Genomic DNA, 15,919 nt, shown 5'->3' on the forward strand with positions numbered 1-15,919 from the left:
TCTTTAGCACTGTCCACATGTTCTCAATGGGGTTTAAGTCAGGACTTTGGGAAGGCCATTCTAAAACCTTAATTCTAGCCTGGTTTAGCCATTCCTTTACCACTTTTGATGTGTGTTTTGGGTCATTGTCTTGTTGGAACACCCAACTGCGCCCAAGACCCAACCTTCGGGCTGATGGTTTTAAGTTTTCCTGCAGAATTTGGAGGTAATCCTCCTTCTTCATTATCCCATTTACTTTCTGCAAAGAACCAGTTCCACTGGCAGCAAAACATCCCCAGAGCATAATACTACCACCACCATGCTTGACAGTAGGCATGGTGGTCCTGGGATTAAAGGCCTCACCTTTTCTCCTCCAAACATATTGCTGGGTGTTGTGGCCAAACAGCTCAATTTTTGTTTCGTCTGACCAGAGAACTTTCCTCCAGAAGGTTTTATCTTTGTCCATGTGATCAGCAGCAAACTTCAGCCGAGTCTTAAGGTGCCTTTTCTGGAGCAAGGGCTTCTTTCTTGCACGGCAGCCTCTCAGTCCATGCCGATGTAAAACACGCTTGACTGTGGAGACTGACACCTGTGTTCCATCAGCTTCCAAATCCTTGCAGACCTGGTTCTTGGTGATTCTTGGTTGACTCTTGACCATCCTGACCAATCTCCTCTCGGCAGCATGTGATAGCTTGCGTTTTCTTCCTGATCGTAGCAGTGACACAACTGTTCCATGCACTTTATACTTGCGTATAATTGTCTGCACAGTTGCTCTTGGGACCTGTAGCTGCTTTGAAATGGCTCCAAGTGACTTCCCTGACTTGTTCAAGTCAATAATTCGCTTTTTTCAGATCCACACTGAGTTCCTTTGACTTTCCCATTGTAGCTTTTGTAGCTGAGTCTAATCACTGGGTCAAATGAGCCCTATTTAAATGGGCTCATGAGAAGTCAAAAGCTGTAGTCAATCAGAATCACTTAGAAGAAGTGAAGAGGCCATGACATGAAGCTAATTTGATTGACACAACTCGCTACATCACCAAAGTTGACACATTTTGTTGCTGTATGTATATTTTTGACCCAGCAGATTTGGTGACATTTTCAGCAGACCCATAATAGATTTATGAAAGAACCAAATTTTATTACTGTTTTTTGTGACAAACATGTATGTGTTCCGATCACTCTATCACAGAAAAATAAGAGTTGTAGAACTTATTGAAGACTCAAGACAGCCATAACATTATGATTTTTTACAAGTGTAGGTACACTTTTGACCACAACTGTAGGTACACAGTCTAGAGAGTAAAACTGACATTTATGAGTTAATTTCTAAAAATATATTTTACGTTTCTCTCTTCTTATGAGGGGGGGCGGTGCCCCAGCGCCCCCTATGGGCCGGCCGCCACTGATACTGATCATTGCTTCATACCAAGTTATTCTGACTGAAAATATTCTGGTTGCTTAAGCAACGAGTCATTTAACCCTGAAGTCGCCACTTGGATGTAGAGAGAACATCGAACGTGGAATAACCTTCAAAACAGAGAGAGGGATTTGATGATTGATTATTTCCTCTAAGTCTTGGTGGGTTTGGGCACAAGGTTGCCACATCAATCAAAAGATCAACTGACAACAAGCGACTTCAGCAACTATCACAAAGTTTTCTGAGCAAGGTAGCCTTTGCAGCAGGCATGTTGGCCCTTGAGGGCCCCTGTGCTTAGAAACAGCTGATTCCCATTAACATCTGATTAACAGCTTTCTGCTGAATCGTAATGATCAGAATCAGTCGAACTGAAGCTCAGAAACACCGGAAACCTTTAGGACGGCGTCCGACTTCAGACATGTCTGCTTTAGAGGTAGACCGCGACATCAGGCGGCTGATATCAGCGTTTCTTTTTATACTGACATCTGCTGATACGTGTTTGCGATTCAGGAGCAATGCCTTGAGATCATTGGAAACACATTGGGTTGCTGCTCCATCCGTTTGGGATCCATTGATAAAGGCTTTGTTTGATTCATTAATAAATGTTTGCTTAGATTGAGACTTTTCTAACGATTACCATGTAAACGACGAAAGAAAAAAGGAAAACTAACTTTAAAAAACTAAAATGAATAACTAATTGGCAGCACATTTCAGACTGACATCAAATAATCTGCAACTTGATCAGTTGTTCCCAAACAGTTCAAAATACTTCAACAATATCCTTTCTTGCAACTCTTTTTTAATAGTAACGAATATGTGACAATATACAGGGACCCTCACACTTTTAGACTAAACTGATTTCATTCTACAACAAAAAAGGATGCAAAGTTATGTCATCCTGACAATCTGTAGACCTGGTTTCCCATGACCTAAAGAGGCCTGCTCAAAATAAAAAAAATCAATCCCTACTTTGCAGCGGCAGAAACAATACAGACAGGCTGCAGTCTGCAGCGCTAAGAGTTAAGTAATGCGCCTCATGCTCTGTAATTACTACTCAGAGGCTTCGCCCAGCAGCTGCCATCTGTGCATGTGTGTATATTCGCTTACAGTGTGTAAAACACGCTCGTCTCTCTGAAGCTCCTCAGAAAGTGTGAAAAGGGGGAACAGGAGCCAGAGCTGCAAATCCAAACCAACCCAAGGCTGCATTCAAATTATATTAAAAGGAAACTCCCCTGTTTGGTTTAGCAGCTTCTTCAGCAAAGCTCTGTCTGTTTCCACAGTGCTGCTGTCTTACAGAAAAGTTTAAACTTCCTTTTTTATGTGGGAAATCTGAGTTAATATAACTGCATGTTGATAAAGCTGTTAAAATGAATCCTGTGTGGGTCATGTCAGAATAAAGAAGAGATCAGAAGATGTCTGGAAACTTAGTTTAATGAATCGTCAACTTTAAAAGATAAGAAACTCAACGTTTCCGACTCCTTTCACTTCAAAAAGAAATACTTTATAATGTTTAGGATTCTCAGTCAGATTTAAAGCATAAAAACTAAAGTTTCCCATCTGTGAGATTTCTCAGACTTCTACAAAATCAATAAAATGGAGGGAATCCTTTATCACGCCATCTATTAAAACTAAACAACCCAACGAATGTGATGGAGGCAATGTGGCACAGCTGACGCCAACCATGCACGTGTTTTCTGGAAATGCTTTGAGATTAAACCTTTCTGGTCTTCTATCCACCTCACGCTGTGCAAAGTTCTGTTGTATTCTGTCATTTACTTTTACCACCATGTATCTGGGCCTTATGTCTAATGTGAAAATAAAATCATCAATATTTGGTTAAGATATTACTGTCAGCTGGGAGGAAAGCAATTGTCCAAACTCAGCGGATGGACATTGATGGAAATATTCACTATGGAAAGAATGACTTTGATTTTAAGATTGAAAAAAAGCTGAATTTAAAGAAAAAAGGGAAAAATGGTTAACATATAAATTAGCCTTGGAAACTGTCTGACTTTAGCATCACGACAACCGGTGGCTGTTTGAGGTTCGAGGGTTCATTTTGTTTTGGTTTCGTTCCTTGCTGCTGCTCAGGAGGCTGACATCAGTGCAGTGTTTCTTTTAGCATCGGTGCATGGCAGATATATGTACAGCGGTCATGTTTCCAATGTCATTTAACGATGTGCAAAAATAGATCATTACATTAAAAAACCAGGATGGATTCTATAAAGAAGTAAAGTAATAGTGAAACACGTCTGTCTGTGTGCAGGAAATGACTTTTTGGCACACGCTAAATCTCAACTATAAATTACAATTGTTTTTAATGACGACGTTTCTAAAACAAAAATGTAGGAAAGAAACAAAATGACAATCATGGCAGGAACATTTCTAACTGTCCTCAATGAGCCGTCCATTTTGTTTACCATATATAGAGCTTTATTCCACAGAGCAATCACTGTGTGACCAGACAGCAAGCTGACAGCAATGATTTGGCGTTTCCTCGGCCCTGGGGAATCACCGCAAAGGCTGCTGTCAATGGATCAGAGTTTTGTACAATCTGGGTCTCACTGTAGTAATAAAGCATCTCAAGCTCTTTAAAGGACTAGATCACATCAATCTATGGTAAAACCAAAACATATAATGAAATTAATTTACGAGTGTTTTCGCCATGGCAACCATTAAAAAATGCAAGTAAACTGCAGAAAATACAAAGCCTATTTCTTTCACATTTGCAGCATCATAAACCATCAGGGAATTCTACCAATGAGCTTCCACAAGAGCAGGGACTGTTTGCTGAACTCACAGGCTGAAAACTTTGCATGTGTTCTTCAGTGACCCACATCTGATAATGTTTCTGCTCTGGCACAGTTTCACAGTTCGCTGCAACACAAAACAAGATCCTGCCTAACTGACAGTAAGCTCATGGTTAGACAGGTTGGAAAAAGCTCTGATAGTGCAGCTGCCAGAGAGAAGATCAGCAGCTTCACTTGGCTTACAGGTACATCTGATCAAATTAGCCCAAAGGCAATTTAAGATCATGTTAGATGGAATTACACATTCAAAGCATTGTTCCACACATTTTCCTTCCACTAAACTTTCCTTTAATATCTTTAAAGGGAGCAATCTGAACATAGAGCATCTTTGAACCTCTAGAACATACCGTCCAGGTAGGAGGAGACCATCGGCTGCAGTCAGCTATAGTCACTATTATTCTGTGTGCCGTTATGTAAGACATGCAGTTTTCTCAGTCTTAGTAGAAACAAACATTAAATATATATATATATATATATATATATATATATATATATATATATATATATATATATATATATATATATATATATATATATATATATATCTGTGAAAATAATTTCTATGGTTTGTAAATTAGGATTAGAAGGATTTTCATACATTCATTGCCAAAGAAGAAGGCAACAAAATGAAGAAAAGTAAACTGACTATTTGCAGAGCATTCAACAGCTGCATTGTGACATCATCACCTGACGTTAGGAAACTTAATGCGACTCAAATGCAGAAAGAAAAATGGGGCGGGCAAGACTGCACTAAAAGCAGGACATGTTCTTTAATCTTTACTCATATTTCACAGACATCTTGTCTCCTGATGTGAGCCTCGGTGGTTGAACCAAAAGGATAAGCAGCTTTTCTCCATGTTTCTGCTAAACTGGACATATGTGTTAGAAATATCCAAAAGTATTCAATCTGTGACAGAAGTTGGTTTTATTTTCATTTATAACGTAGTAGGTGTAAATCCATACCGTTTCTGTCCCTTCACCCCCGTTGTAGCATTTTCTACCTCCCTTTCTGTGCATAAAAGGGAAACTTCATTCATCGGGAGGTGTTTGTGCGAGGCTAATCGCCCCTTGTTACCCCCCCTGTATACTACACTGCGCAGGACGCACAATGAAGCTGAAACTCGGCCTAATCCAAAAAATTCTCCAACAACTGGAGAATCGGCCCAAAAAGAGAAAAAATTTGCACAGTGCATGCCCGCCTTTAGGTGATAATCTACTCTTACCCTAATTTGGAATACTTCTTTAAAGCCATAATCAAAAGTCATAAAGTGTAATATAAAATCCTCAGAAATATCACGCAATTCAATTTAAATCTGTTCTGGATTAAAGACAGGGTTAGCTATGTTTACAGGACGATGTTTTATTTCCTGGTGGATCATCTAAACAAGTGGTCCTCATAACTGTCAATCATTCTGGTGGTATGTTTGCGTAAGGCCGTCCTATGTGCTCGTCTTGTTAGCTATCTCTATCTGGTCATGCGCTCTTTCAGGCGTATATCTGTGGTTAGCTACGCTTTCAGACAGTCAATGAAGCTCATCTTTCTACCAGCGGTTCTTTGAAAATGGTCGAGTTTCGTAAGAGAAAAAGTGTCTACAAAGTGTATGAGAAGAAAAGAAAGGCCTCAGAAGAGGCAGATCTATCCCAGAATGCTTTGCGCAGAGAGCTCTCTTCACAAAGGATTATGGGATTTGCTGTCACAGCGGCCCGCTGACGCCATTGGCTGTCGCTACCCGACAGCGGCGACTAATAACAAAGATGGTGCCGGCACCGCACAGTGAAGAAGTTACATGACCACTGGGATCAAAGAGCAGTGATCATCTGTCAGTTAACTGAGTTTGCTATAAATAATATACCGTATTTTCACGACTATAAGGCGCACTTAAACGTCTTTTTTTCCCCTCAAAATGTGCGGTGCGCCCTTTGGTGCGGTGCGCCCTATGTGTGTTGTAACTGTGACTTTTGAGACCACCTCATTGAGGAGATGATGAAAGAGTGGCTGAATGTAAGGAGACCAGGTGTTTTTTTTCCACTCATCACCATCGCTGTTAATATGTAACTCCATGCGTGCCCATCTCACAGCTGATGTGAAAAACATGGGGAAACAAATTAACGCTGTGCTCGCTGTTCAACCGCTCGACATCGGTGTGAACCGGACCCAGCAGGTGCAGCAGAAGCAGCGAGTTTACATGCAAAGTCAACGGTTGACGCGCGTATAGGTGCAGCAAAAGGTCCCGCAGCGCGTTTTGATCAGCAGGTGCAGCACGTTGGGAAGCGTTTAAGCATCTGACGCACCGCCAACGCGCTGCTGCTGCTCGAGATGGAAAAATTGAAGTTTTGCTGCTGGACGCGCCGCATCAACCAATCAGAGAAGCTGATCTGGGAGCAGACAGCGAGACAGACACAGCGCTCTGATGACATATGATATTAACGCCAATGAAAAAGGCTGGATGGATGAGGAGATGATGAAATCGTGGCTGAGGCAGGTGTATGTGAGGAGACCAGGTGCTTTTTTCCACGCATCACCATCGCTGCGTGCCCATCTCACAGCCGATGTGAAAAAAAACGTGAATCAAATGAACGCTGTGCTCGCCGTTATCCCGGGAGGTCTGACAAAGGAACTTCAACCGCTCGACATCGGTGTGAAGCGGCCGTTCAAAGTAAGGCTGCGAGCGGCGTGGGAGCGATGGATGACAGACGGAGACCACAGTTTCAGGATAAGTGGAAGGCAGCGCCGGGCGAGTTACGCCACCGTTTGCGGATGGATTGTAGATGCTTGGACTAACGTGTCTGCTGGCTCTGTTGTTCGAGCTTTCGCAAAAGCTGGCATTATTCCTGAGGAGCCGCGCTGCACGGAAAGTGACTGACAGCGAAGAAGGGGAAACTGGCATGTCTGATTTAGCGCAGCTGTTTAATTCAGAAACAAAGGATGATGACTTTGATGGGTTTGATTAATACTTTGTAATAAATACATGAATAAAGCACAATCATACTCAGTTTTGCTCCCGCTCTATTTTTCTACCTGAAAACTTAATTCAACAGCAGCCTCTGGGCGGGTCTCCTCCTCTTCACCGCGGCTGCTGGCAGGTGTTTTTCATCTAAATAATTTAAACTGCAGGCACCAGGATACCGGCAATAAAAGCGAACATATTCCGTCGGCAGGTTTCAGGATTTTAAGTTAATTTAGGAGTGATCACAGCGCTGTGTCATCTGCGATGTGTCTGTCTCATGGCCAGCTCCCAGGTTTGATTAATACTTTGTAATAAATACATGAATAAAGCACAGTCATACTCAGTTTTGCCCCCGCTGTATTTTTAAATACGCAGTAGAGGTATTTAAAGGTAGTAGAGGACTTGTGCCTGTATATAAAAAACGCGCCCTATAGTCCGGTGCGCCTTATGTGTGTGTTAAATACAGAAATGTGACACATAACTGAGAGTGCGCCTTTTAGTACGGTGCGCCTTATGGTCGTGAAAATACGGTAATCTCCAGAGCAGGTACATGGTTGTGAATGTGCATTTATGTTAATGCACGTCTTTTAAAACATTCACGAAACTCCTCCATAAAACCTTTAAGTAATCCAAACAAACGGCCGATCAGATTAGAAATGTGTCATGTAGACATGTCAGTCTCAATATTCAGATTGGATTCAGCATCAGAATGAAGTTATAATCTGACAGAGAGGGGCGGGTTTATGCTGATTGACGATCTGATCGGCAAGCATGTAAACACTTAAGAAGTTATTCTGCAATCCAAGTCAGTATCCTGCATTTCCACTCCAAGTGGGTAGATGGCAGCAGTAGATTTCATTTGGTATGTTTACATCACACATTCTTAGTCCGATCTGCCGTTTTATTTCAATTACTTATGTCAATATAAATGGTACAATCTGATTATTTGATTTTTTTTGGTCCCGGCACATTTGTAAAACTATGTGCATGTAAACATGGGTTTTGTGACGTTTAATTTCCGTTATTCATTTGAATACTTATCATGAAAAGTAACTCAGCTTATAGTGATAACAGATTTATTTAATACCAGGGTGACATTTTATGAAGGTACACGGTTCTTTCTAGGTAAGAGCAAATAAATAAATAATAATAATAAATAGGGGACAAAATTATCTCAGTTTAAATGTTTTTCTGTTTGGCAGAACCTGTGATCTGATAATGTTTAGTTCAAGTGTTCATTTTTTTGTACCTTTTATTCAAGCTTGCAACTATTATAGTTCATTGCAAGTATCTTCAGTATGCCACCATGGGCTTTCTATAAAAACCTTGTAGGACCGACTGTGGTTAAAAAGATAGCACAGGTGCCTCTTTTGGCTAGCACCTTTACTGGGCGCACTGGGGAAATAGGTTGGGTTATGAGACGCAACGTTTGGAGAGGATTAGTATATGGCTGTGGTACGCACTCCGGGCTGACCAGTCTACAGAGATTGACAACAATTTATGAACTAACCATCATTACTACTCTTACTAGATATTAGCTTATTGTTGATTATTGCAGAGCTCAGATAAAAGGTAAATCATTTATCAGATTTAAAGGAATACAAATTAAACTTTTTTTTATCCATGCATGCCAACTTGGACAAAGAGATCTGTGTTTATATGTCAACAACAGTTGAATGAAATCCTTGTCAACGCACAACCTGCATCACTGAGCAACTTGGATAAGCTGGATCAATGGCAATGTCAAAGCGTGCTCACAGCACCACATTCACACACATATCAGCTTTGCTCCGTCCTTCCAAAAGGACACCGACTCTGCCTCGCAGAAAGCACAAGGTCAGAGACGGTGGATTTCTTTTTGTCCTGCCCCATGTGCATTTTAACTCAACTTTTTGATCACCTCGGTCTCCTTGGCAACCGTATGAAGCCCAAACTCCAGGTTAATCCCCAGAAACTAGAACAGAAGCCTATAATTAGGAGAGATTGACCATTGCTTTGCCGTCTTTACCAAAAATACATTCAACAACATCAAAAGGAATCTAGTGTACTAAGCCAGGCTAGGTGAAGAAATATGGGCTCACTTAAGGAGCAACACCAAATCAGTGGAGATATTTGGAAAATATGCTAGCTCTCTCTGCTGGAAGTCATTTTATACATCTCCAGATAAAATGCCTGAATAAATGAGCTCTGCATGGCGAGATGATGATTTCAAACTGAGATACAGCATAAACAAGGGTCTAAAACTGCTTTAGACATTGCCTCATGCAGATCTGCCTCTAACAAAGTGCTGCATTTGTGCACCAGAAGTAGCGAGGAAAGATTAAATTGCACGAGCATGCAGGAGTTGTAATGCATAGCTCTGATGTATAGAGTATCCTTTCACAGTGCTGATAAAGAGCCTGCATTAATATTCTTGCCCCAGGTCAAGCCTGTATGGAAATAAATTGTCCTTTTTCTAAAGTAATGCTTTCAAACTTGTTTGTTTTAATCAATTTTTTTCATCTGTTTGAAGTGTTGGTTGGACATACACAAATGAAAGCCTTCTACATGGGGTACAACACTCAAAAAGTAGATTAAAAGAAATTTTGGAATCTATACTAATGAACTTCAAAACCTAAACTTTGTAGTTGCAGCACAAACGCTGGATTGACTTGCTTTAGTGGATTCTTTTTATCTTATTCTGCAATATCTTTTTAGAATCAAGGTCGATTTAAGATGAAGGATGTGAAGGTAAAGAACAGTAGTAGAGTCCTTGAATAAACTCTCAGTAGCCAATCTTGGTCTATTGACTAATTTTATATCTGCACAGGGAGCCAACCCTCGAGAGGGAATGTCCCAATCCAATATAGATATTGGTCTAGGAAAAAAAAAAAACTAATATTGGATTATATCAGCCTGCACCTCTTTTATTGTCATGATATGAGGCACTTCCCTTTATTTTCAGGAACATCCAGTAACAACATACAACTCGTGTCATTCCTTATGTCACTCTAGTTTCCTAGAGCTCCCCCAGTGGTCAGGAAGCCAAACTACCAATACTGTAGACATAGAACAGAAACCAATCTCACAACACTTATATTGGCATGCTGATAAAAACACAACGCTTCTGTCTTAAATTTATCTCGTCCAATAGGTAAATTCTTTCTCATACCTCTTGATGTTGACCATTGCTCTCTGCTTGAGTAATATCACTTGATAAAACCTTTTAAACTTGTAACACTACACAATAAGTAATACAAGTCTGTATGATTCATGCTGATGGTGTATCAGCTCAATATCAGCATTGCTGATTTCTAAAATGTGTAACATAGCCATTGTATCAGAAATGCAAAAGTTGTGACGGGACATCCCTACCCCGCCATGTTTTGTTGTCTTTTTATTGACAAAAAATTTTGCCTTTTCCTCGGTTTATGATGTACCAAACATGGAGTTTCATAAAGGTTTTTTCAACCTTTACGACTGTAAATAAGCTGAAGGCTAGACTATATAGGCTGCTATGGCTCTCAGTCTGTCGGTGTAAGGCGGCATACCCTTAACACTGCCTAAAGTCGTAGGGAAGTCATATTTGAATGTCAAATCATTCTGGCTTAAAAATGTATGTAAATGTTATCTTTATAAGATGATATTGTCCCAAAATTTTGAAAATTTCTATTTAAAAAAAAAATCCTTTCTTAAAATCTGTGTTTTTCCGTTATCTTCTGCAGGCCAGTTAGTTCTACGTCAGCCTGAAAATCTAAATTCGGCCAATCATATATCAACGGTCATCTGTAAATCTAATTTTTTCGGTCATAGCATCTTGATTCATGTGTCGCAGCTAATATACGCAACGGTTGAAATCAGAATCCTTTCCTTTCCCATTGAGTTGCGTCCCAGTGTTCACGGGGACGGACGTCTGTGTCTTCGGCAGGCGTAGAGCTAACAGAACTGGCAGCGTTGCGAGGCAAGGGCTCAAACATGTACGGCTGGAAGCCTTCTACACCAAACCAAGCTTCTGCCGCCCTGGCGTCCTCTTCCACAACATCTTCGTCCCCGCTTTCCTCCTCTAAATAAAAAATGGATGACGGAGGAGACTCATCCACGACCTCCGACACTAAACTCTCCTCCTCTTGTATGTTTCTGCTGTCCATAGCGTTCCTTGACAGCGTCGTTTCTAAGTCACCAATTTAGTGCTACTTAGTCCCAATGAAATTTCCCATTGGGAACCTGCTAGCACTAAGTTGCTAACTGGTTAGCAAGATGCTTCCAAGACACAGTCCACTACCAAACTTACTTGCTAACGTTACGCCACAAAAACCCCGCCCTCTTGATAAACGACCAATCACATTCACTTTATTCACTTGTGTAAAGTCGTGCAACACTCGGGAGAATTTGGAAATGTAACGGTTGGAATGGCCCCTTCCCTACGACTTTAAATATCTTCAGAAAAGTGGAGTCTGTAAGGGAAGTTGCCTCAGAAACACCAACTGTTACATGCTAATTAGTTTAAAGGTATGCATACTAGTCATGTCTTCTGCTTCATCCGCGACTGGGTCACAGGAGTCTCAGGAGAGACTCCCAGACTTCCCTCCACCCAGACACCTCCTCCAGCACTACTGGGAGAAGCCTGAGGTCCTTGGTCATGCCAAGGGCCTACTTATGGTGGGATGTGCCTGGAACACCTCCAGGGATAAAAAAGATGTCTAAGCCACCTAGCTGACTCCTCTCGATGTGGAAGACAAGCGGCTCGATTCCGAGCCTCTCCCGAATGGCCGAGCTTCCCACCCTATCTCTAAGGGACTGTCCTACAACCCTGCAGAGGAACGTCATTTCAGCCAATTGTATCCGGGATCTTAATCTTTCGGTCAGAATCTAGATTTCATGGCAGAGGTGATGGTAGCAACATAGAAGAACCTGTAAATCAAGAGCTTTGCCTTTTCACCCAGCTCTCTCTTCATCAACGCTTTAAGGTTTAGCAAAAAAATCATGACATGGGAAAACTTTTCTGTAACATTTAGATTTTAGGAGTCAAATTACTTGCAACATACATTTCAATCAGTACTACTTGATTAATGTTGGGCCTGGTCTATAAAACTAGTTTTGTTTTCTTTTTCCATCTCATTTGGAGTATTATCTTAATATGGGTGGTATTGTTGACAGCAAGGTAACCACACACTCACAAAAAAACTAAAGCAACATAATCTGTGGTGACAAAACCCAACAACGGGGAACCTGCTACTCGGTTTATGGCCGGGGAGAAGCGGGGAGAAGCCTGTGGGCAGCTAGAGGAAGCACACTGGTTAAGACCAGCAGATACAGGAAAGCCATGTGGTATCAAATGGAACAATACAAGCTACAGCACATGTGAAAGTAAGCTAATGCTACCCACTGCTTCCTTGCTATGATAATGCTTTTATATATAATAAGCCCAGTGTAAAAATAGGTAAAAGTTGAAGACATAAGCTATTTAAATAAGATTTAAATATAGACACCGCTACATAACCAATCAGTGAGCAGCGATGCTCTGATGTTGCCTTTCCACGGTTGAAACCACAAGCAGGTAGGAACTAAAAATAGTTATGGATCAAGTCAAAAACAACAAACGGACCATTAGTAAATTGAGTTGGTAGTAGTGATAAAAGGGAAATAGAGCTCATATACTAAAATAAACCAAAGATAATCATGTTATCTTTGACATTTAAGATATAGTTATTAAAACATGTTGTGAATCCCCCTACCTAATAAAAACCAACCAGCATCTGACGTCGCCTTTTTATCATGACTTGAAACTTTTGGGATTCAGATCGACCATCAATGATACAATAAGTCAGCCGTTATTTTTGGGTTAAGAAGCGTTCCACGACAAAAAAATAAAGAAACACAAACTGTTTTTAATGGCGTACACAAACCTCTTCCAGCGGCAGTTTTTTTCCTACTTAAACTTGAGACATAAAGAAATAACTGATCCAAACCAGAGGCTAGCTTTATTTGTTGTTGTTTTTTAAACACCAGAACCAAAGAAAGGCATTTTTTAAGTGTGTTAGAGGCCCCTCTGTCTGTTCAGATTAGATTTTAATGCAACAAATAAAAAATTAAACAAAAAAAATAATAAAGGAAAATCCTCTGGTGTAGCTGCGCGCTTTCCAACAAAAAAAGAAAATATCCGCCCCACTTTTCAGTCGGTTCAATTTTCAGACAAACAAATGAATAATGATCAAAAACTATGATGTCTCATAACTTAGTCAAAACGATTCTTATTGGACAAACAAACAACCTTCTCATGTTTAACCTCCTATAGGAGCAGCACATTATAGCTGAAACCTCCGCTAGGAGAAAATATCAGCCTCTGTCCAATAAAATAAACACCACATGTGAACACGATCAGGGAAGAATTAGTTTAATAATTTACTGCTCTTTAAGCATATGCATAGCACTTACTCTTTAATCAGGAATGGTATGCAGATCAAGTACCACAGAGACTTCTGAAGGACTCCCATTTCTATAGGCTAGAAATAAAACCCTGCTCTGTCCCCCTCCCTACATAAAAACATAACTACTTTTCCAGACTGCATGAGACCCAGAGCTGAAAAGACTCGTGTTGCAGGATTAAAGGTTTCTGGATGCATGTAAAGTCTATTCCCATCTAGCTTGTCATTTTAGGATTTATCAATGTTGATTAAAGCATCATTTATTGAGAAAAACCTTGATCTAACTTTTTCTATTGGTTTATTACCTATAAAAAAAATCATTTTTTTAATGACAATAACGTAAAAACAAGGGGAAACGAGTTCCAGCTTCAATAGTTTGTTGTAGATTAGAACCTAACAGGAAATAAATAGGAGCGCACCGATTCCCGGTTTCTGGACGATCAACGATTCCTGATCTTTAAAAGGCCAGAAATGCTGATTCCAATTTTCATCAACATCATTTTTTTTTTTAAATAACCGAAACTAGTTAAACCTCTGAAATATCCTATCTAACTGAAATGCATTAATCAGTACCTTTGAAACAATAAAAACTTCTGAAATAACCGCTTTCAGTTATAAATCATTGATTTTCTGACCTTTGCAGGTAGATAAGGTCTTTGGAAAAGATCGGCTTCAAATCTGACTATCAGCCGCTAAATCGGCCCGCCGATCCAATCGATCCCTCAAATGAAGGGATTATACGATATTTTCTTTCCCTGTAAACAACCCACATCAGCGCAATCTTGTTTGGATTTGGTTTGGACTTTTGCTGGTTTCTCACAGGAAACACCTTGTTAATAACCCAGCGTATCAACTTGTTGACAAAATGGGAAGTTGTTGTCACGACGATCTGCATCAGCGAACTTCAAGCTTCACATCATCCAGTGAAAAGGATTCTATTAATGTTTAGGGAAACATGAACATATGCAGACATGATGGCAGGTTTCATCTTTAACCTCGGCTGGACGCTTCAACAAGACTAATTTGGCACAAAATGGCAGCCATGCGACAAACATACAGTCAGTTAATACATAATAGTATAGATGGAGGAAGTTAGTGACCCATGCAGGACACCATTCACCCGTCCCCTACATGAAAAAGGGTCATTATGCAAACTGAGCTGGCAGCGACAAAGGAGGCGCTTTCCTGGGTTCATCTGTGAAAAATGGGAGATGTTAGGATGATCATGGCTGCTCACAGTAGTCTGGTTTTTACTGTTTGTTATTTTCCAGTCCTCCCACACTCACACTGACACAAGCACACACACACACACACACACACACTCACACACATTATTATCCACATCTGGGGAAAAAGTTAACAATGCCTTCAAACATGGAAATGAATGGGTTCTAATGGAAGCTACAGATTCAACATCATAAAGTTAAACTTTAAAGAGATGGAAATAAAAAGAAAGAAAGAGGGAAATAATAATTAACTAGTTATTACCCCTAACTGGAGCGATTATAAAGACTTTAATGTGACTAAAGCCACTAATCTGTCTCTCAGATGTTGTTTTTTTCCATCTTACCTTCAGCTGGAAGGGATGGACCTCATTGAGGGAATGTCTCCTCAGCTCTTTGGTCAGAGTCTTCAGCATTTTACACCAAGCAGCTAATCACCACTAATTAGCTACTTTAATGTTATTTAAATGACGGTTAGCAGTTCATTAGCTGTTAACCCAGCCACCTACACAGAGCATATTTGACTGAAACATCTACAGCTTGCGCTGTTTTCTTAAAATAAAGCCGAACTTCAGCTTATCCGCTCGGTGTCGATAAAGATGTTAAACTGCGTAGATGCGTCTTGTTTTCATGAGCTCTACGCAGCAAACGGCTTCTTTCCCGCTTCATCAGAGTTCGTAGCGTCACGTTAGGTGAACATGTTCTCCTCTGGAAGGTTCCCGTTACTCTACTATAGTTTAAACTCAGAGATGTTCTCTGAAATGTGATCAAATAATAACCAAACTCTCTCACATTCACTCACACACACACGCACACACGCACACACACACCGCTGACTGATCGGCGGACACACAAACCCAAACATTAATCCCAGCAGTAGTGCGCGCTGATTGGCTGGAGCTCTGTCCACGGGCTCGTAGTGCTTTTTAATTGGTCCAGAGTGAGTTTATGGGCGGGGCTAGGAGTTAAAGCCACACTGCCGTGCCTTCTTTGATGACATATTTAGTTTATGACCATCAGAAGTGCATAAATATATGGAGGACCAACTCTGCCATATTTAAAATAAATACAGAAATAAATAAATGCTCAATAAATAAATAAGCATACAATTAATTCCCCCCCAAAATACAATAAACAA

General features: G+C 40.5%; 1 protein-coding gene across 1 annotated transcript in view; it reads right to left on the minus strand.

The window, feature by feature from the left end:
- The window catches only part of si:dkey-16j16.4, a 30,242-nt gene extending 14,620 nt beyond the window's left edge, over window positions 1–15,622 (minus strand). Inside the window, exon 1 of the mRNA XM_038285165.1 lies at window positions 15,129–15,622. Coding sequence (XP_038141093.1) covers window positions 15,129–15,197 — 69 coding nt within the window. The 5' untranslated portion in view covers window positions 15,198–15,622. The remainder of the gene's footprint in view (window positions 1–15,128) is intronic.
- Window positions 15,623–15,919: the final 297 nt, after the last annotated feature.

The sequence above is a fragment of the Cyprinodon tularosa genome, unplaced genomic scaffold (assembly GCF_016077235.1).
Source record: "Cyprinodon tularosa strain WSP-4 unplaced genomic scaffold, ASM1607723v1 ctg207, whole genome shotgun sequence".
NCBI classification, from domain to species: Eukaryota; Metazoa; Chordata; class Actinopteri; order Cyprinodontiformes; family Cyprinodontidae; genus Cyprinodon; species Cyprinodon tularosa.